The sequence below is a fragment of the Hippocampus bargibanti genome, linkage group LG22 (genome assembly GCF_051943395.1).
Source record: "Hippocampus bargibanti isolate YZ-2025 linkage group LG22, ASM5194339v1, whole genome shotgun sequence".
Taxonomy (NCBI): Eukaryota; Metazoa; Chordata; class Actinopteri; order Syngnathiformes; family Syngnathidae; genus Hippocampus; species Hippocampus bargibanti.
The window spans coordinates 195,347-221,562 of NC_142755.1; the positions used below are offsets into that span (position 1 = coordinate 195,347).

Sequence of the window (26,216 nt, forward strand, 5' to 3'; positions counted from 1 at the left end):
AACTTTTACTCATGAACAACTTGCTAAAAGTTGACTTGGCGATGCATGATGACCACACTAATAATAATAAGAAGAATAATCCATTTCATCTCTAAGCACATTTCAAAACTCTCAAGGTCACTTTACACTCAGGTTAAGTTTTTCTGTGGGTGAGCAGCGGCAGCCACATGCGCCAGCGTTCACTCAACCCGGACGTAACTCCAATAGATAGAAATCTTCTTCACTCTAATTATTTACTGAGTCATCGTGTCGAAATGGTCCAATTGACCCTCGCTTGAGTGGAAAAACGGTGGTCATAGATGTGGCACACAGCCAAAACAGCTGTTGAGTTGCACTCCTGCTCAAAAGGACACATCTGAACATGTTGAAAACGGAGGCAAATGACGAGCCGCCTGCCGCATTGGACAGCCCCGATGCAAACAAGGTGAGGGAGGGGGGGGGTATACAAATGGAAGGACGGGTCCAGCTTGATCGGCACCAGAACAAGAACAAAAGTCATTTGCAGACTTGAAAACAATGATCAGCCGTCTCCATCGCCCGTTTTGTAAGGGGGGCTCTTTGTTTTTTCTCAAGGACATCTTCATTATTTCGCATGAGAGCCATTTGAGAGCAAATAACCCCCCCCCCCCCCCCCCCCCCCCCCCCCCCCCCCCCCCCCCCCCCCCCCCCCCCCCCCCCCCCCCCCCCCCCCCCCCCCCCCCCCCCCCCCCCCCCCCCCCCCCCCCCCCCCCCCCCCCCCCCCCCCCCCCCCCCCCCCCCCCCCCCCCCCCCCCCCCCCCCCCCCCCCCCCCCCCCCCCCCCCCCCCCCCCCCCCCCCCCCCCCCCCCCCCCCCCCCCCCCCCCCCCCCCCCCCCCCCCCCCCCCCCCCCCCCCCCCCCCCCCCCCCCCCCCCCCCCCCCCCCCCCCCCCCCCCCCCCCCCCCCCCCCCCCCCCCCCCCCCCCCCCCCCCCCCCCCCCCCCCCCCCCCCCCCCCCCCCCCCCCCCCCCCCCCCCCCCCCCCCCCCCCCCCCCCCCCCCCCCCCCCCCCCCCCCCCCCCCCCCCCCCCCCCCCCCCCCCCCCCCCCCCCCCCCCCCCCCCCCCCCCCCCCCCCCCCCCCCCCCCCCCCCCCCCCCCCCCCCCCCCCCCCCCCCCCCCCCCCCCCCCCCCCCCCCCCCCCCCCCCCCCCCCCCCCCCCCCCCCCCCCCCCCCCCCCCCCCCCCCCCCCCCCCCCCCCCCCCCCCCCCCCCCCCCCCCCCCCCCCCCCCCCCCCCCCCCCCCCCCCCCCCCCCCCCCCCCCCCCCCCCCCCCCCCCCCCCCCCCCCCCCCCCCCCCCCCCCCCCCCCCCCCCCCCCCCCCCCCCCCCCCCCCCCCCCCCCCCCCCCCCCCCCCCCCCCCCCCCCCCCCCCCCCCCCCCCCCCCCCCCCCCCCCCCCCCCCCCCCCCCCCCCCCCCCCCCCCCCCCCCCCCCCCCCCCCCCCCCCCCCCCCCCCCCCCCCCCCCCCCCCCCCCCCCCCCCCCCCCCCCCCCCCCCCCCCCCCCCCCCCCCCCCCCCCCCCCCCCCCCCCCCCCCCCCCCCCCCCCCCCCCCCCCCCCCCCCCCCCCCCCCCCCCCCCCCCCCCCCCCCCCCCCCCCCCCCCCCCCCCCCCCCCCCCCCCCCCCCCCCCCCCCCCCCCCCCCCCCCCCCCCCCCCCCCCCCCCCCCCCCCCCCCCCCCCCCCCCCCCCCCCCCCCCCCCCCCCCCCCCCCCCCCCCCCCCCCCCCCCCCCCCCCCCCCCCCCCCCCCCCCCCCCCCCCCCCCCCCCCCCCCCCCCCCCCCCCCCCCCCCCCCCCCCCCCCCCCCCCCCCCCCCCCCCCCCCCCCCCCCCCCCCCCCCCCCCCCCCCCCCCCCCCCCCCCCCCCCCCCCCCCCCCCCCCCCCCCCCCCCCCCCCCCCCCCCCCCCCCCCCCCCCCCCCCCCCCCCCCCCCCCCCCCCCCCCCCCCCCCCCCCCCCCCCCCCCCCCCCCCCCCCCCCCCCCCCCCCCCCCCCCCCCCCCCCCCCCCCCCCCCCCCCCCCCCCCCCCCCCCCCCCCCCCCCCCCCCCCCCCCCCCCCCCCCCCCCCCCCCCCCCCCCCCCCCCCCCCCCCCCCCCCCCCCCCCCCCCCCCCCCCCCCCCCCCCCCCCCCCCCCCCCCCCCCCCCCCCCCCCCCCCCCCCCCCCCCCCCCCCCCCCCCCCCCCCCCCCCCCCCCCCCCCCCCCCCCCCCCCCCCCCCCCCCCCCCCCCCCCCCCCCCCCCCCCCCCCCCCCCCCCCCCCCCCCCCCCCCCCCCCCCCCCCCCCCCCCCCCCCCCCCCCCCCCCCCCCCCCCCCCCCCCCCCCCCCCCCCCCCCCCCCCCCCCCCCCCCCCCCCCCCCCCCCCCCCCCCCCCCCCCCCCCCCCCCCCCCCCCCCCCCCCCCCCCCCCCCCCCCCCCCCCCCCCCCCCCCCCCCCCCCCCCCCCCCCCCCCCCCCCCCCCCCCCCCCCCCCCCCCCCCCCCCCCCCCCCCCCCCCCCCCCCCCCCCCCCCCCCCCCCCCCCCCCCCCCCCCCCCCCCCCCCCCCCCCCCCCCCCCCCCCCCCCCCCCCCCCCCCCCCCCCCCCCCCCCCCCCCCCCCCCCCCCCCCCCCCCCCCCCCCCCCCCCCCCCCCCCCCCCCCCCCCCCCCCCCCCCCCCCCCCCCCCCCCCCCCCCCCCCCCCCCCCCCCCCCCCCCCCCCCCCCCCCCCCCCCCCCCCCCCCCCCCCCCCCCCCCCCCCCCCCCCCCCCCCCCCCCCCCCCCCCCCCCCCCCCCCCCCCCCCCCCCCCCCCCCCCCCCCCCCCCCCCCCCCCCCCCCCCCCCCCCCCCCCCCCCCCCCCCCCCCCCCCCCCCCCCCCCCCCCCCCCCCCCCCCCCCCCCCCCCCCCCCCCCCCCCCCCCCCCCCCCCCCCCCCCCCCCCCCCCCCCCCCCCCCCCCCCCCCCCCCCCCCCCCCCCCCCCCCCCCCCCCCCCCCCCCCCCCCCCCCCCCCCCCCCCCCCCCCCCCCCCCCCCCCCCCCCCCCCCCCCCCCCCCCCCCCCCCCCCCCCCCCCCCCCCCCCCCCCCCCCCCCCCCCCCCCCCCCCCCCCCCCCCCCCCCCCCCCCCCCCCCCCCCCCCCCCCCCCCCCCCCCCCCCCCCCCCCCCCCCCCCCCCCCCCCCCCCCCCCCCCCCCCCCCCCCCCCCCCCCCCCCCCCCCCCCCCCCCCCCCCCCCCCCCCCCCCCCCCCCCCCCCCCCCCCCCCCCCCCCCCCCCCCCCCCCCCCCCCCCCCCCCCCCCCCCCCCCCCCCCCCCCCCCCCCCCCCCCCCCCCCCCCCCCCCCCCCCCCCCCCCCCCCCCCCCCCCCCCCCCCCCCCCCCCCCCCCCCCCCCCCCCCCCCCCCCCCCCCCCCCCCCCCCCCCCCCCCCCCCCCCCCCCCCCCCCCCCCCCCCCCCCCCCCCCCCCCCCCCCCCCCCCCCCCCCCCCCCCCCCCCCCCCCCCCCCCCCCCCCCCCCCCCCCCCCCCCCCCCCCCCCCCCCCCCCCCCCCCCCCCCCCCCCCCCCCCCCCCCCCCCCCCCCCCCCCCCCCCCCCCCCCCCCCCCCCCCCCCCCCCCCCCCCCCCCCCCCCCCCCCCCCCCCCCCCCCCCCCCCCCCCCCCCCCCCCCCCCCCCCCCCCCCCCCCCCCCCCCCCCCCCCCCCCCCCCCCCCCCCCCCCCCCCCCCCCCCCCCCCCCCCCCCCCCCCCCCCCCCCCCCCCCCCCCCCCCCCCCCCCCCCCCCCCCCCCCCCCCCCCCCCCCCCCCCCCCCCCCCCCCCCCCCCCCCCCCCCCCCCCCCCCCCCCCCCCCCCCCCCCCCCCCCCCCCCCCCCCCCCCCCCCCCCCCCCCCCCCCCCCCCCCCCCCCCCCCCCCCCCCCCCCCCCCCCCCCCCCCCCCCCCCCCCCCCCCCCCCCCCCCCCCCCCCCCCCCCCCCCCCCCCCCCCCCCCCCCCCCCCCCCCCCCCCCCCCCCCCCCCCCCCCCCCCCCCCCCCCCCCCCCCCCCCCCCCCCCCCCCCCCCCCCCCCCCCCCCCCCCCCCCCCCCCCCCCCCCCCCCCCCCCCCCCCCCCCCCCCCCCCCCCCCCCCCCCCCCCCCCCCCCCCCCCCCCCCCCCCCCCCCCCCCCCCCCCCCCCCCCCCCCCCCCCCCCCCCCCCCCCCCCCCCCCCCCCCCCCCCCCCCCCCCCCCCCCCCCCCCCCCCCCCCCCCCCCCCCCCCCCCCCCCCCCCCCCCCCCCCCCCCCCCCCCCCCCCCCCCCCCCCCCCCCCCCCCCCCCCCCCCCCCCCCCCCCCCCCCCCCCCCCCCCCCCCCCCCCCCCCCCCCCCCCCCCCCCCCCCCCCCCCCCCCCCCCCCCCCCCCCCCCCCCCCCCCCCCCCCCCCCCCCCCCCCCCCCCCCCCCCCCCCCCCCCCCCCCCCCCCCCCCCCCCCCCCCCCCCCCCCCCCCCCCCCCCCCCCCCCCCCCCCCCCCCCCCCCCCCCCCCCCCCCCCCCCCCCCCCCCCCCCCCCCCCCCCCCCCCCCCCCCCCCCCCCCCCCCCCCCCCCCCCCCCCCCCCCCCCCCCCCCCCCCCCCCCCCCCCCCCCCCCCCCCCCCCCCCCCCCCCCCCCCCCCCCCCCCCCCCCCCCCCCCCCCCCCCCCCCCCCCCCCCCCCCCCCCCCCCCCCCCCCCCCCCCCCCCCCCCCCCCCCCCCCCCCCCCCCCCCCCCCCCCCCCCCCCCCCCCCCCCCCCCCCCCCCCCCCCCCCCCCCCCCCCCCCCCCCCCCCCCCCCCCCCCCCCCCCCCCCCCCCCCCCCCCCCCCCCCCCCCCCCCCCCCCCCCCCCCCCCCCCCCCCCCCCCCCCCCCCCCCCCCCCCCCCCCCCCCCCCCCCCCCCCCCCCCCCCCCCCCCCCCCCCCCCCCCCCCCCCCCCCCCCCCCCCCCCCCCCCCCCCCCCCCCCCCCCCCCCCCCCCCCCCCCCCCCCCCCCCCCCCCCCCCCCCCCCCCCCCCCCCCCCCCCCCCCCCCCCCCCCCCCCCCCCCCCCCCCCCCCCCCCCCCCCCCCCCCCCCCCCCCCCCCCCCCCCCCCCCCCCCCCCCCCCCCCCCCCCCCCCCCCCCCCCCCCCCCCCCCCCCCCCCCCCCCCCCCCCCCCCCCCCCCCCCCCCCCCCCCCCCCCCCCCCCCCCCCCCCCCCCCCCCCCCCCCCCCCCCCCCCCCCCCCCCCCCCCCCCCCCCCCCCCCCCCCCCCCCCCCCCCCCCCCCCCCCCCCCCCCCCCCCCCCCCCCCCCCCCCCCCCCCCCCCCCCCCCCCCCCCCCCCCCCCCCCCCCCCCCCCCCCCCCCCCCCCCCCCCCCCCCCCCCCCCCCCCCCCCCCCCCCCCCCCCCCCCCCCCCCCCCCCCCCCCCCCCCCCCCCCCCCCCCCCCCCCCCCCCCCCCCCCCCCCCCCCCCCCCCCCCCCCCCCCCCCCCCCCCCCCCCCCCCCCCCCCCCCCCCCCCCCCCCCCCCCCCCCCCCCCCCCCCCCCCCCCCCCCCCCCCCCCCCCCCCCCCCCCCCCCCCCCCCCCCCCCCCCCCCCCCCCCCCCCCCCCCCCCCCCCCCCCCCCCCCCCCCCCCCCCCCCCCCCCCCCCCCCCCCCCCCCCCCCCCCCCCCCCCCCCCCCCCCCCCCCCCCCCCCCCCCCCCCCCCCCCCCCCCCCCCCCCCCCCCCCCCCCCCCCCCCCCCCCCCCCCCCCCCCCCCCCCCCCCCCCCCCCCCCCCCCCCCCCCCCCCCCCCCCCCCCCCCCCCCCCCCCCCCCCCCCCCCCCCCCCCCCCCCCCCCCCCCCCCCCCCCCCCCCCCCCCCCCCCCCCCCCCCCCCCCCCCCCCCCCCCCCCCCCCCCCCCCCCCCCCCCCCCCCCCCCCCCCCCCCCCCCCCCCCCCCCCCCCCCCCCCCCCCCCCCCCCCCCCCCCCCCCCCCCCCCCCCCCCCCCCCCCCCCCCCCCCCCCCCCCCCCCCCCCCCCCCCCCCCCCCCCCCCCCCCCCCCCCCCCCCCCCCCCCCCCCCCCCCCCCCCCCCCCCCCCCCCCCCCCCCCCCCCCCCCCCCCCCCCCCCCCCCCCCCCCCCCCCCCCCCCCCCCCCCCCCCCCCCCCCCCCCCCCCCCCCCCCCCCCCCCCCCCCCCCCCCCCCCCCCCCCCCCCCCCCCCCCCCCCCCCCCCCCCCCCCCCCCCCCCCCCCCCCCCCCCCCCCCCCCCCCCCCCCCCCCCCCCCCCCCCCCCCCCCCCCCCCCCCCCCCCCCCCCCCCCCCCCCCCCCCCCCCCCCCCCCCCCCCCCCCCCCCCCCCCCCCCCCCCCCCCCCCCCCCCCCCCCCCCCCCCCCCCCCCCCCCCCCCCCCCCCCCCCCCCCCCCCCCCCCCCCCCCCCCCCCCCCCCCCCCCCCCCCCCCCCCCCCCCCCCCCCCCCCCCCCCCCCCCCCCCCCCCCCCCCCCCCCCCCCCCCCCCCCCCCCCCCCCCCCCCCCCCCCCCCCCCCCCCCCCCCCCCCCCCCCCCCCCCCCCCCCCCCCCCCCCCCCCCCCCCCCCCCCCCCCCCCCCCCCCCCCCCCCCCCCCCCCCCCCCCCCCCCCCCCCCCCCCCCCCCCCCCCCCCCCCCCCCCCCCCCCCCCCCCCCCCCCCCCCCCCCCCCCCCCCCCCCCCCCCCCCCCCCCCCCCCCCCCCCCCCCCCCCCCCCCCCCCCCCCCCCCCCCCCCCCCCCCCCCCCCCCCCCCCCCCCCCCCCCCCCCCCCCCCCCCCCCCCCCCCCCCCCCCCCCCCCCCCCCCCCCCCCCCCCCCCCCCCCCCCCCCCCCCCCCCCCCCCCCCCCCCCCCCCCCCCCCCCCCCCCCCCCCCCCCCCCCCCCCCCCCCCCCCCCCCCCCCCCCCCCCCCCCCCCCCCCCCCCCCCCCCCCCCCCCCCCCCCCCCCCCCCCCCCCCCCCCCCCCCCCCCCCCCCCCCCCCCCCCCCCCCCCCCCCCCCCCCCCCCCCCCCCCCCCCCCCCCCCCCCCCCCCCCCCCCCCCCCCCCCCCCCCCCCCCCCCCCCCCCCCCCCCCCCCCCCCCCCCCCCCCCCCCCCCCCCCCCCCCCCCCCCCCCCCCCCCCCCCCCCCCCCCCCCCCCCCCCCCCCCCCCCCCCCCCCCCCCCCCCCCCCCCCCCCCCCCCCCCCCCCCCCCCCCCCCCCCCCCCCCCCCCCCCCCCCCCCCCCCCCCCCCCCCCCCCCCCCCCCCCCCCCCCCCCCCCCCCCCCCCCCCCCCCCCCCCCCCCCCCCCCCCCCCCCCCCCCCCCCCCCCCCCCCCCCCCCCCCCCCCCCCCCCCCCCCCCCCCCCCCCCCCCCCCCCCCCCCCCCCCCCCCCCCCCCCCCCCCCCCCCCCCCCCCCCCCCCCCCCCCCCCCCCCCCCCCCCCCCCCCCCCCCCCCCCCCCCCCCCCCCCCCCCCCCCCCCCCCCCCCCCCCCCCCCCCCCCCCCCCCCCCCCCCCCCCCCCCCCCCCCCCCCCCCCCCCCCCCCCCCCCCCCCCCCCCCCCCCCCCCCCCCCCCCCCCCCCCCCCCCCCCCCCCCCCCCCCCCCCCCCCCCCCCCCCCCCCCCCCCCCCCCCCCCCCCCCCCCCCCCCCCCCCCCCCCCCCCCCCCCCCCCCCCCCCCCCCCCCCCCCCCCCCCCCCCCCCCCCCCCCCCCCCCCCCCCCCCCCCCCCCCCCCCCCCCCCCCCCCCCCCCCCCCCCCCCCCCCCCCCCCCCCCCCCCCCCCCCCCCCCCCCCCCCCCCCCCCCCCCCCCCCCCCCCCCCCCCCCCCCCCCCCCCCCCCCCCCCCCCCCCCCCCCCCCCCCCCCCCCCCCCCCCCCCCCCCCCCCCCCCCCCCCCCCCCCCCCCCCCCCCCCCCCCCCCCCCCCCCCCCCCCCCCCCCCCCCCCCCCCCCCCCCCCCCCCCCCCCCCCCCCCCCCCCCCCCCCCCCCCCCCCCCCCCCCCCCCCCCCCCCCCCCCCCCCCCCCCCCCCCCCCCCCCCCCCCCCCCCCCCCCCCCCCCCCCCCCCCCCCCCCCCCCCCCCCCCCCCCCCCCCCCCCCCCCCCCCCCCCCCCCCCCCCCCCCCCCCCCCCCCCCCCCCCCCCCCCCCCCCCCCCCCCCCCCCCCCCCCCCCCCCCCCCCCCCCCCCCCCCCCCCCCCCCCCCCCCCCCCCCCCCCCCCCCCCCCCCCCCCCCCCCCCCCCCCCCCCCCCCCCCCCCCCCCCCCCCCCCCCCCCCCCCCCCCCCCCCCCCCCCCCCCCCCCCCCCCCCCCCCCCCCCCCCCCCCCCCCCCCCCCCCCCCCCCCCCCCCCCCCCCCCCCCCCCCCCCCCCCCCCCCCCCCCCCCCCCCCCCCCCCCCCCCCCCCCCCCCCCCCCCCCCCCCCCCCCCCCCCCCCCCCCCCCCCCCCCCCCCCCCCCCCCCCCCCCCCCCCCCCCCCCCCCCCCCCCCCCCCCCCCCCCCCCCCCCCCCCCCCCCCCCCCCCCCCCCCCCCCCCCCCCCCCCCCCCCCCCCCCCCCCCCCCCCCCCCCCCCCCCCCCCCCCCCCCCCCCCCCCCCCCCCCCCCCCCCCCCCCCCCCCCCCCCCCCCCCCCCCCCCCCCCCCCCCCCCCCCCCCCCCCCCCCCCCCCCCCCCCCCCCCCCCCCCCCCCCCCCCCCCCCCCCCCCCCCCCCCCCCCCCCCCCCCCCCCCCCCCCCCCCCCCCCCCCCCCCCCCCCCCCCCCCCCCCCCCCCCCCCCCCCCCCCCCCCCCCCCCCCCCCCCCCCCCCCCCCCCCCCCCCCCCCCCCCCCCCCCCCCCCCCCCCCCCCCCCCCCCCCCCCCCCCCCCCCCCCCCCCCCCCCCCCCCCCCCCCCCCCCCCCCCCCCCCCCCCCCCCCCCCCCCCCCCCCCCCCCCCCCCCCCCCCCCCCCCCCCCCCCCCCCCCCCCCCCCCCCCCCCCCCCCCCCCCCCCCCCCCCCCCCCCCCCCCCCCCCCCCCCCCCCCCCCCCCCCCCCCCCCCCCCCCCCCCCCCCCCCCCCCCCCCCCCCCCCCCCCCCCCCCCCCCCCCCCCCCCCCCCCCCCCCCCCCCCCCCCCCCCCCCCCCCCCCCCCCCCCCCCCCCCCCCCCCCCCCCCCCCCCCCCCCCCCCCCCCCCCCCCCCCCCCCCCCCCCCCCCCCCCCCCCCCCCCCCCCCCCCCCCCCCCCCCCCCCCCCCCCCCCCCCCCCCCCCCCCCCCCCCCCCCCCCCCCCCCCCCCCCCCCCCCCCCCCCCCCCCCCCCCCCCCCCCCCCCCCCCCCCCCCCCCCCCCCCCCCCCCCCCCCCCCCCCCCCCCCCCCCCCCCCCCCCCCCCCCCCCCCCCCCCCCCCCCCCCCCCCCCCCCCCCCCCCCCCCCCCCCCCCCCCCCCCCCCCCCCCCCCCCCCCCCCCCCCCCCCCCCCCCCCCCCCCCCCCCCCCCCCCCCCCCCCCCCCCCCCCCCCCCCCCCCCCCCCCCCCCCCCCCCCCCCCCCCCCCCCCCCCCCCCCCCCCCCCCCCCCCCCCCCCCCCCCCCCCCCCCCCCCCCCCCCCCCCCCCCCCCCCCCCCCCCCCCCCCCCCCCCCCCCCCCCCCCCCCCCCCCCCCCCCCCCCCCCCCCCCCCCCCCCCCCCCCCCCCCCCCCCCCCCCCCCCCCCCCCCCCCCCCCCCCCCCCCCCCCCCCCCCCCCCCCCCCCCCCCCCCCCCCCCCCCCCCCCCCCCCCCCCCCCCCCCCCCCCCCCCCCCCCCCCCCCCCCCCCCCCCCCCCCCCCCCCCCCCCCCCCCCCCCCCCCCCCCCCCCCCCCCCCCCCCCCCCCCCCCCCCCCCCCCCCCCCCCCCCCCCCCCCCCCCCCCCCCCCCCCCCCCCCCCCCCCCCCCCCCCCCCCCCCCCCCCCCCCCCCCCCCCCCCCCCCCCCCCCCCCCCCCCCCCCCCCCCCCCCCCCCCCCCCCCCCCCCCCCCCCCCCCCCCCCCCCCCCCCCCCCCCCCCCCCCCCCCCCCCCCCCCCCCCCCCCCCCCCCCCCCCCCCCCCCCCCCCCCCCCCCCCCCCCCCCCCCCCCCCCCCCCCCCCCCCCCCCCCCCCCCCCCCCCCCCCCCCCCCCCCCCCCCCCCCCCCCCCCCCCCCCCCCCCCCCCCCCCCCCCCCCCCCCCCCCCCCCCCCCCCCCCCCCCCCCCCCCCCCCCCCCCCCCCCCCCCCCCCCCCCCCCCCCCCCCCCCCCCCCCCCCCCCCCCCCCCCCCCCCCCCCCCCCCCCCCCCCCCCCCCCCCCCCCCCCCCCCCCCCCCCCCCCCCCCCCCCCCCCCCCCCCCCCCCCCCCCCCCCCCCCCCCCCCCCCCCCCCCCCCCCCCCCCCCCCCCCCCCCCCCCCCCCCCCCCCCCCCCCCCCCCCCCCCCCCCCCCCCCCCCCCCCCCCCCCCCCCCCCCCCCCCCCCCCCCCCCCCCCCCCCCCCCCCCCCCCCCCCCCCCCCCCCCCCCCCCCCCCCCCCCCCCCCCCCCCCCCCCCCCCCCCCCCCCCCCCCCCCCCCCCCCCCCCCCCCCCCCCCCCCCCCCCCCCCCCCCCCCCCCCCCCCCCCCCCCCCCCCCCCCCCCCCCCCCCCCCCCCCCCCCCCCCCCCCCCCCCCCCCCCCCCCCCCCCCCCCCCCCCCCCCCCCCCCCCCCCCCCCCCCCCCCCCCCCCCCCCCCCCCCCCCCCCCCCCCCCCCCCCCCCCCCCCCCCCCCCCCCCCCCCCCCCCCCCCCCCCCCCCCCCCCCCCCCCCCCCCCCCCCCCCCCCCCCCCCCCCCCCCCCCCCCCCCCCCCCCCCCCCCCCCCCCCCCCCCCCCCCCCCCCCCCCCCCCCCCCCCCCCCCCCCCCCCCCCCCCCCCCCCCCCCCCCCCCCCCCCCCCCCCCCCCCCCCCCCCCCCCCCCCCCCCCCCCCCCCCCCCCCCCCCCCCCCCCCCCCCCCCCCCCCCCCCCCCCCCCCCCCCCCCCCCCCCCCCCCCCCCCCCCCCCCCCCCCCCCCCCCCCCCCCCCCCCCCCCCCCCCCCCCCCCCCCCCCCCCCCCCCCCCCCCCCCCCCCCCCCCCCCCCCCCCCCCCCCCCCCCCCCCCCCCCCCCCCCCCCCCCCCCCCCCCCCCCCCCCCCCCCCCCCCCCCCCCCCCCCCCCCCCCCCCCCCCCCCCCCCCCCCCCCCCCCCCCCCCCCCCCCCCCCCCCCCCCCCCCCCCCCCCCCCCCCCCCCCCCCCCCCCCCCCCCCCCCCCCCCCCCCCCCCCCCCCCCCCCCCCCCCCCCCCCCCCCCCCCCCCCCCCCCCCCCCCCCCCCCCCCCCCCCCCCCCCCCCCCCCCCCCCCCCCCCCCCCCCCCCCCCCCCCCCCCCCCCCCCCCCCCCCCCCCCCCCCCCCCCCCCCCCCCCCCCCCCCCCCCCCCCCCCCCCCCCCCCCCCCCCCCCCCCCCCCCCCCCCCCCCCCCCCCCCCCCCCCCCCCCCCCCCCCCCCCCCCCCCCCCCCCCCCCCCCCCCCCCCCCCCCCCCCCCCCCCCCCCCCCCCCCCCCCCCCCCCCCCCCCCCCCCCCCCCCCCCCCCCCCCCCCCCCCCCCCCCCCCCCCCCCCCCCCCCCCCCCCCCCCCCCCCCCCCCCCCCCCCCCCCCCCCCCCCCCCCCCCCCCCCCCCCCCCCCCCCCCCCCCCCCCCCCCCCCCCCCCCCCCCCCCCCCCCCCCCCCCCCCCCCCCCCCCCCCCCCCCCCCCCCCCCCCCCCCCCCCCCCCCCCCCCCCCCCCCCCCCCCCCCCCCCCCCCCCCCCCCCCCCCCCCCCCCCCCCCCCCCCCCCCCCCCCCCCCCCCCCCCCCCCCCCCCCCCCCCCCCCCCCCCCCCCCCCCCCCCCCCCCCCCCCCCCCCCCCCCCCCCCCCCCCCCCCCCCCCCCCCCCCCCCCCCCCCCCCCCCCCCCCCCCCCCCCCCCCCCCCCCCCCCCCCCCCCCCCCCCCCCCCCCCCCCCCCCCCCCCCCCCCCCCCCCCCCCCCCCCCCCCCCCCCCCCCCCCCCCCCCCCCCCCCCCCCCCCCCCCCCCCCCCCCCCCCCCCCCCCCCCCCCCCCCCCCCCCCCCCCCCCCCCCCCCCCCCCCCCCCCCCCCCCCCCCCCCCCCCCCCCCCCCCCCCCCCCCCCCCCCCCCCCCCCCCCCCCCCCCCCCCCCCCCCACACAACACACTTCAAATGGCCTTCCAGAGCGCCGCATTCCACATTTAATTGGGATTGGGGGGGGGGCAGAAAAAGAAAATGCAGCATAGTGCCACCCTCCAAAGTAAACGGCCCGCAGCCAATCAAACTCAGCCTGGTCTCAAGGGAGTGGGGGGGGGGCTCCAGAAATAGACACAAATGACCTCTTGTTACTTAGCCCAAACTCAAACGTCAACATGTTTTGTGAGCTCCTTTTACAACCACGAAAGACTGAATGGCCAACGTTCAATTCCATTTTTATTGGAATATTGACGGAGCGCCAACAATCGAGTTATCTCAAGGCCCCGGACGGAGCAGCTCGCTCACATCTTGACCATCTCACATGAGACCATCTGAAAATCAAGCTCATTCATACGTCAAAAATGATTGTGTTTAATTTAATGCCAGCAACAAAAAAAGGGAAACTTTTCTCGTTTCTTATTTTACAAATTAACAAAATTACAAGCCAAGAGTCATGATATTACAACAGCTCCGCCGCCCTCATCCCCAAAATGGGATTCTTTGTGATGATTTTTAAAAATGAATCCAACAAAAACGGTCAAATATCGTGCCTGAAATTCACAATTACTTCAAGCACTCAGGAACAAGAAAATTAAGTTACTGAATTTTTGTGTGTTATGCGTGTAAGGGCAGTCAAAAGAAAGAGAGAGAGAGACAGACGGACGGACTTGAGATATTGAGTGTAAACTTGAGTCGATTTGAATTTGATTGAAGATGTTTGCGGAAGCAAGATCACGGGGACAATCTGGACACTTTGGGTCCACAAGGGAAATTTGATGTAAGCCGGTGGCCGTACAAAAGGGCACTTGAAATGGATGACATTTATATAGGCGCGTGGCGTTATTAATTTTGACACTTTGTGGGCAAACGGACAAGTGGATAATGCCGTTTCAGGCTCGCGCTGGACATAATCTGGGACATTTGTTATTTGCTTTAATTTGGCAATCCGTGATGGGAATAAATAAAGTGTGTCTGAATGCAATCTGGATTAAAGCCTTTCTAATTGTGAGCATTTATTTATCCATGAAAATCCACAGCTGAAATGTTTTAAGAGGATGTGACTTTTTATTTACACGCAAACGTATAGGGGAGGGGGACATCTATCTGTGCTTCAACACTGACCAAAAAATCCACAGCGACTTCACTCGCAATTAATTCCATTTTGTTGGAAGTGTGAGAATTTGTTTCAAGTTGATGGCAACAGCCTCCATTTTGAGTTGACATTGATATCACTCTGCGAAGAGTGAAATGTGTGGAGAAGTGTTGCGTTCAGGGCCTGCCATCTGTACCATCTCCAACTGGAAAGTACTCGAGATGCTCTCTCACTGCTCCTCATCTCAGGGGGGGGAGAAAAAAGGGCTCTCAAACGGGACATTGCTGACCTCTATCGGCCGTATGGAGAATGACAGGCATTGCCACTGTAAAAAAACACGGCTTTTCTCACTGTACGAACGTTTCACATTTAGAATCAGGCTTCGAAGCTAATTCATTTCGTTTAGTACTATTATTTACATCATTTAAATCGGCTCGGTCAAAGAAACAATTGACATAATATATGGTATAAATATAGATACATCGAGAAAAAAACTCATCCTGTGACTGTAAAGTGACCTTGAGTTTTGGAAGGCGCTTAGAAATGAAATGTATTATTATTATTATTATTGTTATATACGTGTGTGTCTCAATACTCACACACAAATGGAACACTCCTGTTTAAAAAGTAATAATTTTGTTGAAAAGAAGAAAATAATTAATTTGATACCTGGTTGGTAGAGAAAGAACTGCAGTAGGCAATCTTGAAATACTGAAGCAAATGTGATCTTTTTTTTTTACATTTAAAAATGAATCCCTTTGAATATTTCCCCCATTTTATGACCTCAGAAGTATTTTTTTTAATCTTCCATCCTGATTCATCTGCCAAGATGAAGTCAAGCAATTGTGGCCTCGGAATCCAATGGAATCGAATCAATACATTAAGCTTGGGAAGCGGGGATTCCCATAGCCAAACGTCTATTTCATTCTACAAATAAAAACATCTGATCCATCTAGTTTTTATTTCCTGATCCCAATGCTGATTTCTCTTGGGAAGCACGAGAGCGGCACTGTGCCGCCCGCGCCTTCACATTGACTGGCTGCGTCGCGGTCGTTGAGCGCCGAATGCATCAGGCTGTTGACTGACCATCGCGTCGGTGACAAATCTGGCTGCTCGACATCAATCCCTCTCTGTCTCAAGTCGGAAAAGCTTACGAGGCACACGCCACCACCAGATATAAAAGCAGGCAGAATGGGTGTTATAACAGTCAAAAAAAGGAAAAAATAAAAAAAAGCGCTAATGCTTCCATAGAAACTGTCGCTTTCGACAACTCATCTGTCAGCTCATGAAGTGCACGTCTGTTGAGGAATTAGTCCAACTGACTCACTAAGTATGGTGAAAAGAGGTGGGGGGGGATGATAAATCCAAAGACTGGGGTTTGATTCCAAATGCATTAAAAGATGAACAAACGTGTGTACTGCATGGTAAAATGTCCCCCCCCCAAAAAAAAATAAAAAAAAAATAATAATAATAATAAAATGTCACGTATGTCACATTAAGGTGAAATGACGACTGGACGACTCCGATTCAATCTTAGTTATGATGCTGGCACTCACAGCAAGAATCATTTTCTGGGCTTTTTTCAACATGAAATGTTGGCGGCGACGCGGTGCATTGAGGTGACGGCGCGGATACAAAGTGCCATCGGCCAGCCAGCTGCTTCACAGGCCGCTAATGGCTTTGGTTGGGGTGACCGAGGGGGGGGGGCGGGGGGGCTTTCCTTGTGCACGTGTGCCAATACATATTGTGAGCGTTGCACCTTGACAAGATTTTGAGGGGTTGGACGCTCATGCACAAATCGAAAAAATAAAGTGTTTTCGATTTCCTGCTCATTTGCATCCAACACGGGCGATGATGAAATGCAAAATAGAACACTTAAAAAGCATCAGTGGCTTTTCGCGTCTTCCAAACTCATCACAGAATTTTGCAGTTTGAGATCATTCATTTGTTGTTGTTTTTTAAATGCTCATTTGAAAAAGTAACAGCTACTTTACTGATTACTTTATTTGGAAATAATGACGTTACAAACGGCCTTATTCGAAAAGTAACTTTTACTTTATGGATGACTTTATTTTAAACCTAATTACATTACTTTCACGATTGCCCGGCTTCAAAAGTAAGTTCATTCTTTGATCAATTGTTTCGAAAAATCACTTTACTTCATTAATTACTTGATTTTAAAAGTAACTTAGATACTTTCTTGGTTTATTGATTTTCAAAGTAACAGAGTTACTTGACTAATCACTTGAATTTGTTACTTTACTACCGGCAATTATTTGAGTTGTAAATATTTTAAAACAAAACGTCATTATTTTACTGGTTATTTGATTCCAGAAATAAGTTAGTTACTGGATTGATTACTTGTCTTTAAAAGCAACCGTTAGACCTTTAGATATGACTTGATTTGAAAACTTACAATGTATTGAGTCTTTTATTGATGAAGGAACTCAGTTGATTTTGAAAGTAACTAAGCGAGAGTTCAAGTTTGAGAAAATGACAACATTGGCTGAGCCAGTTGCTTATGGAGAAGCACACTTTTCAGTGTTCAACAATGACATGTTTTTTTCTAATGTAAAATAGAGACACCCTTTTCTTTTGGAGGTTATTTTTTTTTATCCCAAAAAAGCCTTTGTCTGTTTCATTCAACATATACAATTGTAGACGTTGCAGCGCACTATTTTGTTTGGGACTTTTCGCCACCTCTGTGTTTCAATTCAAGGACAATGGCATTCTGGGTGCATTCTGGGCGCATTCTGGGCACATTCTGGGCGCATTCTGGGCACATTCTAGCCAATTGTTGCCTCATAAAGCGCCACGCTGGCTGTCTGGGATTGACAACAAGCCACAAAGAGCCCCGACGCCCGACATTTTCTTTCTTACAAGAAAGGCTAGCAAACAATAGGGAGTGAATTTGAAGTGGGGGAAGTCCCCGTAAATGAGATTGAGCTGTTGTTGGTCTTTGCACGACAATGGCTTAGGGAGGATGAGAGAGATTTGAGCTTGTGGGCCCCGCCGAGTTGGAGAAAGAAAGGCAACGCGGAGATCAAGATTGGAAGAACGGCGACGACAACCCGTTTGATCCCGAGGGATGCGCCAGCGCGTTTCAAGCCGACAATCCCGCTTTTTTTTCTGAACAGCGCGCATTCATCCTCCCACTTATTGTATCGCGAGCATTGTCGCGCCCGCCGCTAATCTGGGAGCGAAATCTTTAGGCCCCGATACGGTGATGAGGAGCTGTCGACGTGGTGGGAAGTGCCGCTAATCTGCCTCGCTATCCTTGAGCCCACTCATTGAGTTCCTTCATCTTCTCCCATTATGCCACTGAGCTCGGAATGTTGCGTGCGTAAAAAGAAGCGGGCGGCGACTCAGACACCGCATTCCAAGTAACGACATTTTCCCAAATGGATTGTGGGGGACGTAATGAAAAAATGAAAGGGTATTATAAAGCTGATCTGAACCTAACGCTATTAGCCAATGCTAATCTTTGCCGCAAACAAAACTTCATGCAGCTCTGCTTACCTTTTCAGTTTTGGCAGGAGAGCAGGAGCGTGCGGCGCCGCTGGGGGAAATTCCGCTTGGTATGATTCAGACAGTGTCATCCATCAGATGGAAAGCGTCCTTGAATCTTCACCCAGCCTAGGCCACAAACATTTTCAATCATTGTCACAAAACAGACAGATGACTTGATATTTGCTTGGTCGTTTCGATATTAATAGACATAAACGCCTGATCACTTCTAGCAAATAAACGGCCATTCAAACAGTCCAGATTTGTGAAAAACGACTGCAGTCTAGGAGCTTTTCCAATGTGATTTTTCCATCTCGTTGGCTTGACAGTGAAACAAAATAGCACAACAGGGCCAACAGAAAACACCAGCACAGTCTGAGCTCAAAAATGTCATGTCCCAGTGTTCATTCACAAAGCCCGCATCATCGATAGTCGGCAATTCCACGAAAACAAAACTTGCAATGTATCAACGTTGGGAGTCCGAACGCGAGTCCTACGGCACTTATTCGCCAGGTTAGAGTGGTCTAATGAAGACTGTACGCGTTCTTGTTTAGCTCTCGTGGGGTTTTGCGTTGTACACAGTCAATTTGACGGCGTTTCTGGAAAGGGAAAGCGATTGCAAAAGAAAAAAAAACAACTAACTCTTCTCATGCGGTGTGCAACAGTGTTTGCTTCGAGTGAGGGGTCACGCCGACTGACAAGGTTGTCAAAGTAGGAACGTAGTTGCAGGACTCACCTAACATCAAGCGGTCCTTCAGTTTGTGATGTTTCGTCATGGCGTCGTTCATTCATTTTCCATGTTTGTTTGTCGTGTTTCGGGACGGGGACGGGGCCGGGGCCGGCGTCAGTTGAGACACAACTTTGCGCACGCTACGACTTCAAAATACTTTGCGTGGCCAAGAGTTTTCAAAGCAAAAACGGCTTTATTTTCGCGAGGACGTCGAAGCGTTGGATTCAAGTTGGCTGACATTGTTTTGCAAAGGCCGTTTGCACGTGATTGACTACTTTCTGCACCTGCGGTCACGTGCTATACGTCACTCTACTGACGTTACTCTACTGCCATCTGGTGGTGACTTGGGGCGCTTGCTCTCAAAAGCTGGTGAATGCCGCCACCTAACGGGCAAAAGTTGCTATTACATTATGTTTTTCTTCGGAACGGGACGAAAGCAGCAAAATATAGACGTATATTTAGAGATGGATATGAGTTTTATAGGGAAAAAAAGACCAAGTGAATGAGAGCAAATACATGTTTATTTAATTCTGGTTTGTTTACAGTATTTAATGTCATTTTTTCACATCTATTCACATTTAATCACCTTTAAAAAAGAGATTTTATCAAAGCACAGATATTACATTTGTTTACTGTACATTATAAACAATATACTACAATGGCCACAGTAAGTGTGAGAACAAAGAAGAAGAAAAAATACATCACAGAACTAAGAAACTTGTCTTTGCCCATAGTTCCCCAAAATTGACAGTTACTGGATGTAAACAGTGGGCTTAGATGCAACATATTTGCAACACATTTCAAAAGCTCATGTGCATGGATTTGTCATTTCACATTTAAGTCGGCTCTAATCACCGGCATACACAGTGGATCTGATTTCTCAATCAAGATAAAATAAAATTAAATAAAAGCAACACTTAAGTACCCATTTATCAACCGCGGAAGATAACAGTGCAATGTGAAGACGGGAAGGGGAAACAAAAATGGTGGCGCATTAAAATCAACATGCTGCCTGAAGATGATTTTGCCCCTGGGGAAGCCCCCACTTCATCTTGAAAAGCTGGAATGGTGACCTTCACTGCTCCCGGAAAGAAAAAACGAGACGACTTGACATGAAATCTGAATCCCTTGCCAAAATAATTCTTTTCCAGTGGCGCCTCATCTTCTTCATTTCAGAAGCCCTCAGGCAGGGAGCGTTCTCGGAGGTGTTGGTGTGCATTATTTACAAGGGATCAAGCAGAACTTTGTTAGCGATATGCTTCTTGCTAACTTCCCAAAGCCTCTTTTTCAGCAGGTGGGCTGTTGGTCCGTGTGTCAATTGGCAGCCATTTTTCTTCTTTTCACGAACAGCGCGTTTTGACACCCGCCCCGGCCGGCCGGCCTTGAGCAGCACTTCACAGATGTCGTCGCCTTTTTGTCAGTCTCCGTTGAACTTGCTAACATCATTCAAAGCAAGTTTTTGGTCTGTTGTCTCGAGTGCTCATCCCGTTTGAAACGAAGCCCAAAGTCGCACGATGAACATTGCCCCCCTCGCCCCTCCCTCTCCTTCCAGCTCTGTTTTGACCCTCACTTGACACACTTTTCATACACAAACACCCGTAGAGAAGATGGCTACACGGCTATTCTGGCCCTTCAGACACGCGGGCCCAAAAATTAAGGGTTAAGACAAGAAAAGAAAAGAAAAGAAAAGAAAAGAAGCCTCTGCCAGGCACTTCCGCAGTTGCCATTTTGCTAACAGATGAGTGTTTGGCTCCCCTTTGCCGAGTCACTCGGTACGCTCCTCCTCCTTGTGAAATTGAACTTGCGGGCCTTCCGGAAGGATAGCCGGCGGCCTCGCCGCTCTTGCTCGCAGGCATGAAATGGAAAAAGTCTTTCCGGCGCGGGCCACTAGAGGGCGATCTAGGCTTGACGTCAGAGGCACCGAGCAAAGGAAGTGGAGGCCAGAGGAAGAGCGGAAGGATGGAAGAAAAGGGCTGGGAGGCGAGGGGGCGGCGGGCGCCGACTACTCCGGCAGGCGCAACAAGGCCACCTCGGGTTTCATCTTGAAGTACTGGTTGAAGCGCAGCACTGCATATCTACAAGAAAGAAAGTGCGGGCGGGGTTAGGAACGTCTCGCGTCACATTGACAGTAAACGGCGACCCGCAACTTACTCCAAGAAGTCAAAGTCAATGGTGGAGAATTGGGCCTGAATCAGAGCCCAGAGAGCCCAGAAGAAATGCGATGCCTGTCGCAAAGAAATCAACCGTGAAGCAACGTCACGTCACGTCACGTCACGTCACCTCCTTCGCTTCAAAATTCAGCCCACGTCAAGAAAAATGGCCGCCAGATGACGTTTAGCAATCGCCTTTCTCTCCGGACACAAAAGCAAGTCGTGTTGTGGCTTTCTGTCAATGGAGGTCGCCACGGCGACGGCCGCTAAGACCCGAGACGCTCGGGAGTCAGAGTCACCGTAGCAACCGCGACAAACACCCCAAACACAATCCTTCCGCTCGCCCATCCCCCCCTTGACATTTAGCGCCGCACAACAGGTGTCAAAATAATCCAATTCAATGATTTTTGGGATAAAACAAGCTGGCAAATCCATTTTAGCCGTCGCGTTATTTGACTTTGTTCAAAGTAATTGTCTGGCCTTAACCCAAGTCGCCACGCGAGTGGCGGCGGCGCTCCTGCTGGCAATCAAAGCACTTACCAGGGCAAAACGGTTGACTTGGACGTAAAGCGTCTCCACTTCTGTGTCGGTCACGTGCTTGCTTTGGCCTTTGTGCTCCTTGTAAGCTTCCAGGTAGGAACGCAGCCACTGCAGCTGAAATGGCCGCGCTGGATAGTGACTGTAATCCACTTGGTTTAATCCTGGACGGGAAGGAAAGAAACAAAAACATTGTTTGGACAACGTCCAAACAATCTTTTTCACTCAGCCAATTTTTATTCCTTTTTTTTTTTTTAATAAGTTGCTTTTATTTGTCTATAAAAGGCTGCGATTTATCATTTTTATTGGTACACATTTTTTTGTTTGTCCAGTGCAAGATTCAATGTTCACCCAAATCTTTGTTGGCAATTTCATCTTTCATTATGGCATAACTAATAGTCACGGGTGGTGCTCAGATTAAAACAAACAACAACAAAAAACATTGGGAATTGTTTTTTTAATCATTCACTCTTGCTTTAATTTGCATGGGGATTATTTATTCAAGCATTTTATCGTATCAAGAGCATTTATGGAATGAATGAAAGATGATATCTTCACCCACATCTGTTTTCAATGTGATTTTTAGTTCTTCTATTAAACCATTAAGAAAACACACAAACGCATTCTTTCTGCATTCATATTTCATGCATTTAAAAGAAACATACTTTAGTTTTTGTGAGCATTACTTTTCATTAGTTTTCTTTTTTTCTGTATGAGGAATGTGCGTGTGAAGCAATAAAAAAATAAAACATAAATACATAAATAGACAAATGAATGATGGCAAAGACAGGTTCCCATTTTGTTGTAGACTTACCAGCAAACTCATTGAAGTGGTTTCCAATGTCAAAGGCTTGGTAATTGTAGCCGGCGTACTCGTAGTCAATGAACTTGACGTTCCCTGCGAGGAAAAGGCCATTTGTGGAGATATGAGTCAAAACAAGTCAGGCCACATGACGACAATGCATTTTGTTTTGTTTTGTTTTTGGTGCCTGTGTGTTCCTTTGCTAACTGAGGATGTCAAAGTGCCAATTGGCTTGTTTCCGGTCCAACTGGACCGGCCAGAAAAACTAAACACTCTCTTTTGGGGGCGTGTCGGTCAAGGAAGAGTTTGCAGTTTGACGAGCGAGTACAGCTGACAGAAAGAAGAAGGAAAGAAAAAGAGCATCGCCGCTGTGTGTGTATTTACGAGGGCTCAAACAGAGTTATCGGCTCATGAAAGTCACAGCTGAGATGTGGCAGTGGAGGAAACGTGGCAAAAACAAGGGAAATAACATGAATGACGATGATTATTAAAAGGCTGTTTGTCCACAAGAGAGGGACGTTTGCCAATTCAAAGGCCTGAGGCGTGACATAGTCAACATTGAAAAGAAAGAAAGAAGGAAAAGGAGGGCAGCCAGAGTGTCGCTCGGCCTTTGGGCCAAGCGTGCTTCCATAACAGCAAGCAAGGGCGCGTTTGGCGAGACTTCATGCGCGACACGCACGTCCGCCCTTTGCGTTTGGACTCCACTCCTATTTTGAGTTGGCAACAAACAAAGAAAGAAAAAGAAGAGAAGAGAAGAGAAGAGAAGAGAAGAGAAGAGAAGAGAAGAGAAGAGAAGAGAAGAGAAGAGAAGAGAAGAGAAGAGAAGGTTGCTCCCAAAATGCAAAGCCTTCCTTTGACCTTTGACATGTCCAGTTCAAGCCAAATTGAGTGTCACCTGTGATCATGTTGCCTTCCTACATTGTTTGCTTTGCTTTGCTTTGCTTTGATTGGGAGGTGTCGCTGCACTACAGAGAAAGACACTTTGAGGTGGGTTACCAGGTGGAGTGTGGGTCCTAGCGGGACACAACTGAACACCTCCAGGCAGTGGCTATAGCCCTCCCTGTGCAGCAGATGAAAAAGTTGGGGCAAACATCTTTCACACATGCTCACTCGCTTGAGAAAACTTGGCCTCCTTCATATTCTTTACTTTTAATTGGGGGGGTCGAGTTGAAACGGCGGCCATTGCAAACGCGGGTTTCGGCCTAATCCTTAGCAACGCGGGCTATCGTGTTTTCGCTCAAACAATGAATGAACCCTTGCCTCGGATTCAAACAAGGTGACAAAGGGGGGGGGGGGGGGGGGGGGACGTCCTATTTTGAGTCTTACAACTTCAACAGACGCGTCTTTCGATTCAGTTCATACGTGACTATCGACGACCATCGGGGAAAAAAAAGTGCGGTCCCGCCCTCATTGCTAAGAAGCCTCCATCGACTGTACTAATAGACGCTCACCCTCGTCTTCATCTTGTCGTCCTGACCCGGCGGGCCCGGTTTGCCTTTGTCACCTTTCCCAAAAGCCGCCTACCTAGCTAGCTAGCTAGCTAGCTAGCTAGCTATTTGCTATCTATCTCTGAGATCAAACCTCGAAAGATGGAGGACACTGATTTGCTGTGGCGACCCCTTGAGAAGAAGATAGCTAATAGATGGCTAGCTAGATAGCCAGCTAGCCATATATTAGCTATATAGCTGACTATTAGCTAGCTAGCTAGTTTTCTATCTATTTGAGTTACTTCCGGGTTGAGTGAACACTGGCGCGTGTGGCTGCCGCTGCTCCCCCACAGAAAAAAAAACTTCTCCCGTGACCGTAAAGTGACCTTGAGAGTTTTGAAAGGCGCTTAGAAAAGAAATGTATTGTGATGATGATGATTATTATCGTAAACCGCCGTTCGGCGTCCATTCTACGTCTTCTCAAGCGGAGAACGCCGAGGCCTCGCGGAAACAAGAACACAACGGTCTCCTTGAGCGCACGCACGGCGGCGGCGGCGGACGAAGGACTCACCGGCCCCTCGGTCGTAGATGATGTTTTTGCAGAGGAGGTCGTTGTGGCACAGGACCACGGGCGAGCCCAGAAGCGACAAGCTCCGCTGCAGCCACCGCAGCTCCTCTCGCAGGCGACGCGGGCCGGCCACTTCCGCCTTCAACCTGGGGGACCGCCACGCAATCGAGCCGTCAATCCACCGTCACCATCGGCCTTTTTGGCCCGCGCCGTTCGCCAAGAGGAGAGAGAGCGCGGCGAGATGCCAGCGGCGTTTTTTATCGTTGCCGCTTTGTGATCGACGCGTTATGCGATTGCTTGTTGTTGTTGTTGTTGTGGATTGGCAGAGTTTCGCTCCACGTGCAGCGGCACTTTGCTTGAAATAACAGCTGCGAGGTGACACTCAAAAACGGCGTCGCGGCTTTAGTAGCACATCGCGGGACCCGGAATGCGCGACTTGAGAGGAGGCTGACCTGGCGTTCTTGTCGGGGTCGGCGAAGGACTTGGGGATGAGCGAGAAGTACTTGGCCATCTTCAGCCACAAGTCGGAGCGGGGCACCCAGCCGTTGTGGGCGTGGATGGCGTGATACTTGGCCAGCTGCCCGGCGATCAGCCTGCCCGAGCCCACGTGGACAAAATCGTCACGAGCGCCGGCCTCGCCCGCCCGGGCGTTGACGGTTACCTGAACACGGGCTGGCTGCGGATGTGCTCGGGCTCGAGGGCGGCGCCTTGAAGGAACTCGTAGCACAGGCCGTTGTTGAAGGTGCAGTAGAGGCGCGGGGCGCAGCGGTTGGCGTGAAGCACTCGGAAGCTCTTCACTTCGTTCTGGCGGTCGATCAGCAGCTCCGTCTTGTTCCCGTAGATGCGAACCAGCACCACGTCCTGCCCGGACGTGCCCACCGAGCAGCCCAGCAGCTTGTTGGTGATGCCGTCGGTGAAGAACTGCGGCGACAAGAGTGGAGGAAATCATTAGCGATGCCGATTGTTCTTTTATTTGCATAACTTGTTGGCCATTTTGTTTCGAAGCCCGGAGCGTTTGTTTGAGGCGCGCCGCAGCCAGCGTATCAACACAGCGCCCCAAATCGTCACCTCCCTCCCTCCGTCCGTCGACTGGGAATGGCAGGAATTTTATTTTCATGCAGACGCCACGACCGGCGTTCGCTGACTCCTCCATTTTTTTCTTCCGCCTCCGCGAGCTCATTGATGAAGATGACAAAAGAAGCTCCGGACCACGTGTTGACATCTCCCACAACATCACTCTGTTGTGTCTGAGTGGCTGTTGCTAACATGCACGTCAGCTTCCGACACTGCCAAATCGGAACCGTTATTGGTTTCGACAACATGAATTTCTGTTGATTTCCTCAAAGTCTCACTCAGCTCCTCTTATGTGTCAACCTGCTACCTGTTTGTCTTTCTGTGTCATAAAAACGGAGTATTCTTGTTCCCGTCTGCTGTCATCTAACATTGTGATGAACACTGTGGGAAAACTGGATTTCTTTTTCACCCCGAGGTGGGTGACAAATGCGAAAAATGGACTCACTTGACCAAATGTCAACAAAGTAAATTCTGCCGGTAGTACGAATGACAATGTTCATTTGTTACTATTTACTGTGCAATTTGTAGCGCTTTATGAGTGGGGAAACCGCAAACACACAGAATAGCCACTTTTTGACCATTTACGCCAGCGGCGTAAAGTGACAGGCAGAGAATTTAAAGTGCGCGTGCCCCTCGATGGTGGAAGGTAAATAATCACGTTTTGCTAGATGAAATGATGACAACGAAGTGCTCAATAGAATGATGAGAGCAATGTTCATTTGGGAGGGCGAAGAAAGGTCGCGAATGTTTCGATCGTGACGCGGAAGTGACGCAGATGCTAACGCGGCGAGAGGACAATCACCCCCTTCTCGGTTGGAATAATCCCACGGATATCAATCGGAAATTGTTATACTGTCGCTTCTTATCGATTTTCGGCAACGCGTCTCATCAACAGGAATGTTTTTTTTTTAATTTAAAAAAGAAAGTTGTCGTTTCGAATATATGCTCAATGCGTTTCCAAGAGGTTTTAAGCTAGCGTGACGACGTTCTAACTTTGAAGCGACGGATGACGTTCTACTCAAGAATAAATGACTAAAAGAGAAATAAACGGCACCTTGATTTTGACCTCGGAGGCTTTCCAGTTGGGTCTGAGCTCCTTGAGCAGTTTCAAGGCGCCGCTTCTGTAGTCTCGCTCGTCCACGGTCACGTCGATTTTGGGCACGGCCGGAGCCTCTTCGGGGACGTGAATGTAGTTGGCCATCGTTTGGATTTTTCTCGGGTGAGTTTCGGAAGAGGTTAGCAATGCGATAAGAAGGAAGACCTTGTGAGCCCAAGTGCAAGTGCCTCTAATCTGGTTAGTGAGAAGAGAATGCGGCGGCAACGCCTATGGAAACCAATGAAATGCCCCCGCCCACTCAGGGGAAAAGTTATCCCGATGCATGATGGTCGGCGAATCTTACGTGGAGCGCTTGATATCAACATCACGTTTCACACGAACACACCCAGTCGTGTCATTCCGACCAAAACTGTATTGGTGCTCTTTCTTAAAACAATATCTACTTATTAAAATTAAAATGCTGTATTTTATTCAACGACAGCACGTTTAACGATCACACCGAGAGTGAGTGATATTATGTAAGATAAACGGCACTCCCTGGTAGCAACGCAAGCGTACACTAGTTAATGTTTTCCGGGTTAATGTCGTCATATCCGTAAACCGCTTGGAATTGGGTGAGCTGAATGTCTGACTGCTCCTCAATCCTCATGTCAGCTGCTGAGCTAAATCGGAGGACATGGAGACAGCAAATCCACTTGACCTAAATGGATTGCGTCGTCTAGTGGCACAGAAGACACATTTAACCCTTTGCTGTTCGTAGTTAAATGCGCACATAGTATGCACCGAGTCACTTGTCACATGAGCGAAGGAGAATGCAAGTCGGTGAACCTCCGCGAATGTTTCGGAGAAAATTCAGTCTTCTTTGATCTGTTACAAGATTCTACCATGACGTTTCAAAGATCAATATGAGCTCAATGATGAGTCTTTTTTGGAGCGAACGTGGCAACGCAAGACAGTTCGACGGACAGTTTCAAATTCCGTGGAACACGCACACGGGATGTCAGTATTCCAACTGCATTTCAGTCGCGTGCCTAAAGACAGTCTTCGCGCACACAAACTTTTTGTCTCACTCGTACGATTTTAGGGCCAAATGTGACCATGTGTAAGGGTTAAA

At 69.5% G+C, this 26,216-nt stretch overlaps 1 protein-coding gene and 1 long non-coding RNA gene across 2 annotated transcripts in view; both read right to left on the minus strand.

Annotated features, from left to right (window-relative positions):
• LOC148881429 (uncharacterized) overlaps nt 1–17,841 on the minus strand; it is a 150,683-nt gene extending 132,842 nt beyond the window's left edge. The window contains exons 1-2 of the long non-coding RNA XR_016113680.1: nt 17,494–17,841; nt 16,770–16,886 (exon numbers count right to left, since the gene is read on the minus strand). This is a non-coding gene — a long non-coding RNA (uncharacterized LOC148881429). The remainder of the gene's footprint in view (nt 1–16,769; nt 16,887–17,493) is intronic.
• A 149-nt stretch (nt 17,842–17,990) lies between these two features.
• Nucleotides 17,991–25,391, minus strand: etnk1 (ethanolamine kinase 1). The gene is made up of 8 exons (XM_088988988.1): nt 25,100–25,391; nt 23,633–23,892; nt 23,424–23,564; nt 22,975–23,117; nt 20,989–21,072; nt 20,178–20,338; nt 19,639–19,712; nt 17,991–19,562 (listed from the first exon to the last, which is right to left on the minus strand). Exons 1-8 carry the CDS (start codon nt 25,244–25,246, stop codon nt 19,490–19,492), a joined length of 1,083 nt encoding a protein of 360 aa, XP_088845114.1. The 5' UTR covers nt 25,247–25,391; the 3' UTR covers nt 17,991–19,489.
• Nucleotides 25,392–26,216: the final 825 nt, after the last annotated feature.

What these genes read in the sequence shown, in the direction of transcription:
- etnk1 (XM_088988988.1), bottom strand. Translation starts at nt 25,246, where the DNA reads ATGGCCAACTACATTCACGTCCCCGAAGAGGCTCCGGCCGTGCCCAAA. An exon ending in CCTCCGAGGTCAAAATCAAG is followed by an intron (nt 23,893 to 25,099) that starts GTGCCGTTTATT and finishes TTGTCGCCGCAG; the next exon opens with TTCTTCACCGACGGCATCAC. An exon ending in AAGTCAACCGTTTTGCCCTG is followed by an intron (nt 19,713 to 20,177) that starts GTAAGTGCTTTG and finishes TCTTTGCGACAG; the next exon opens with GCATCGCATTTCTTCTGGGC.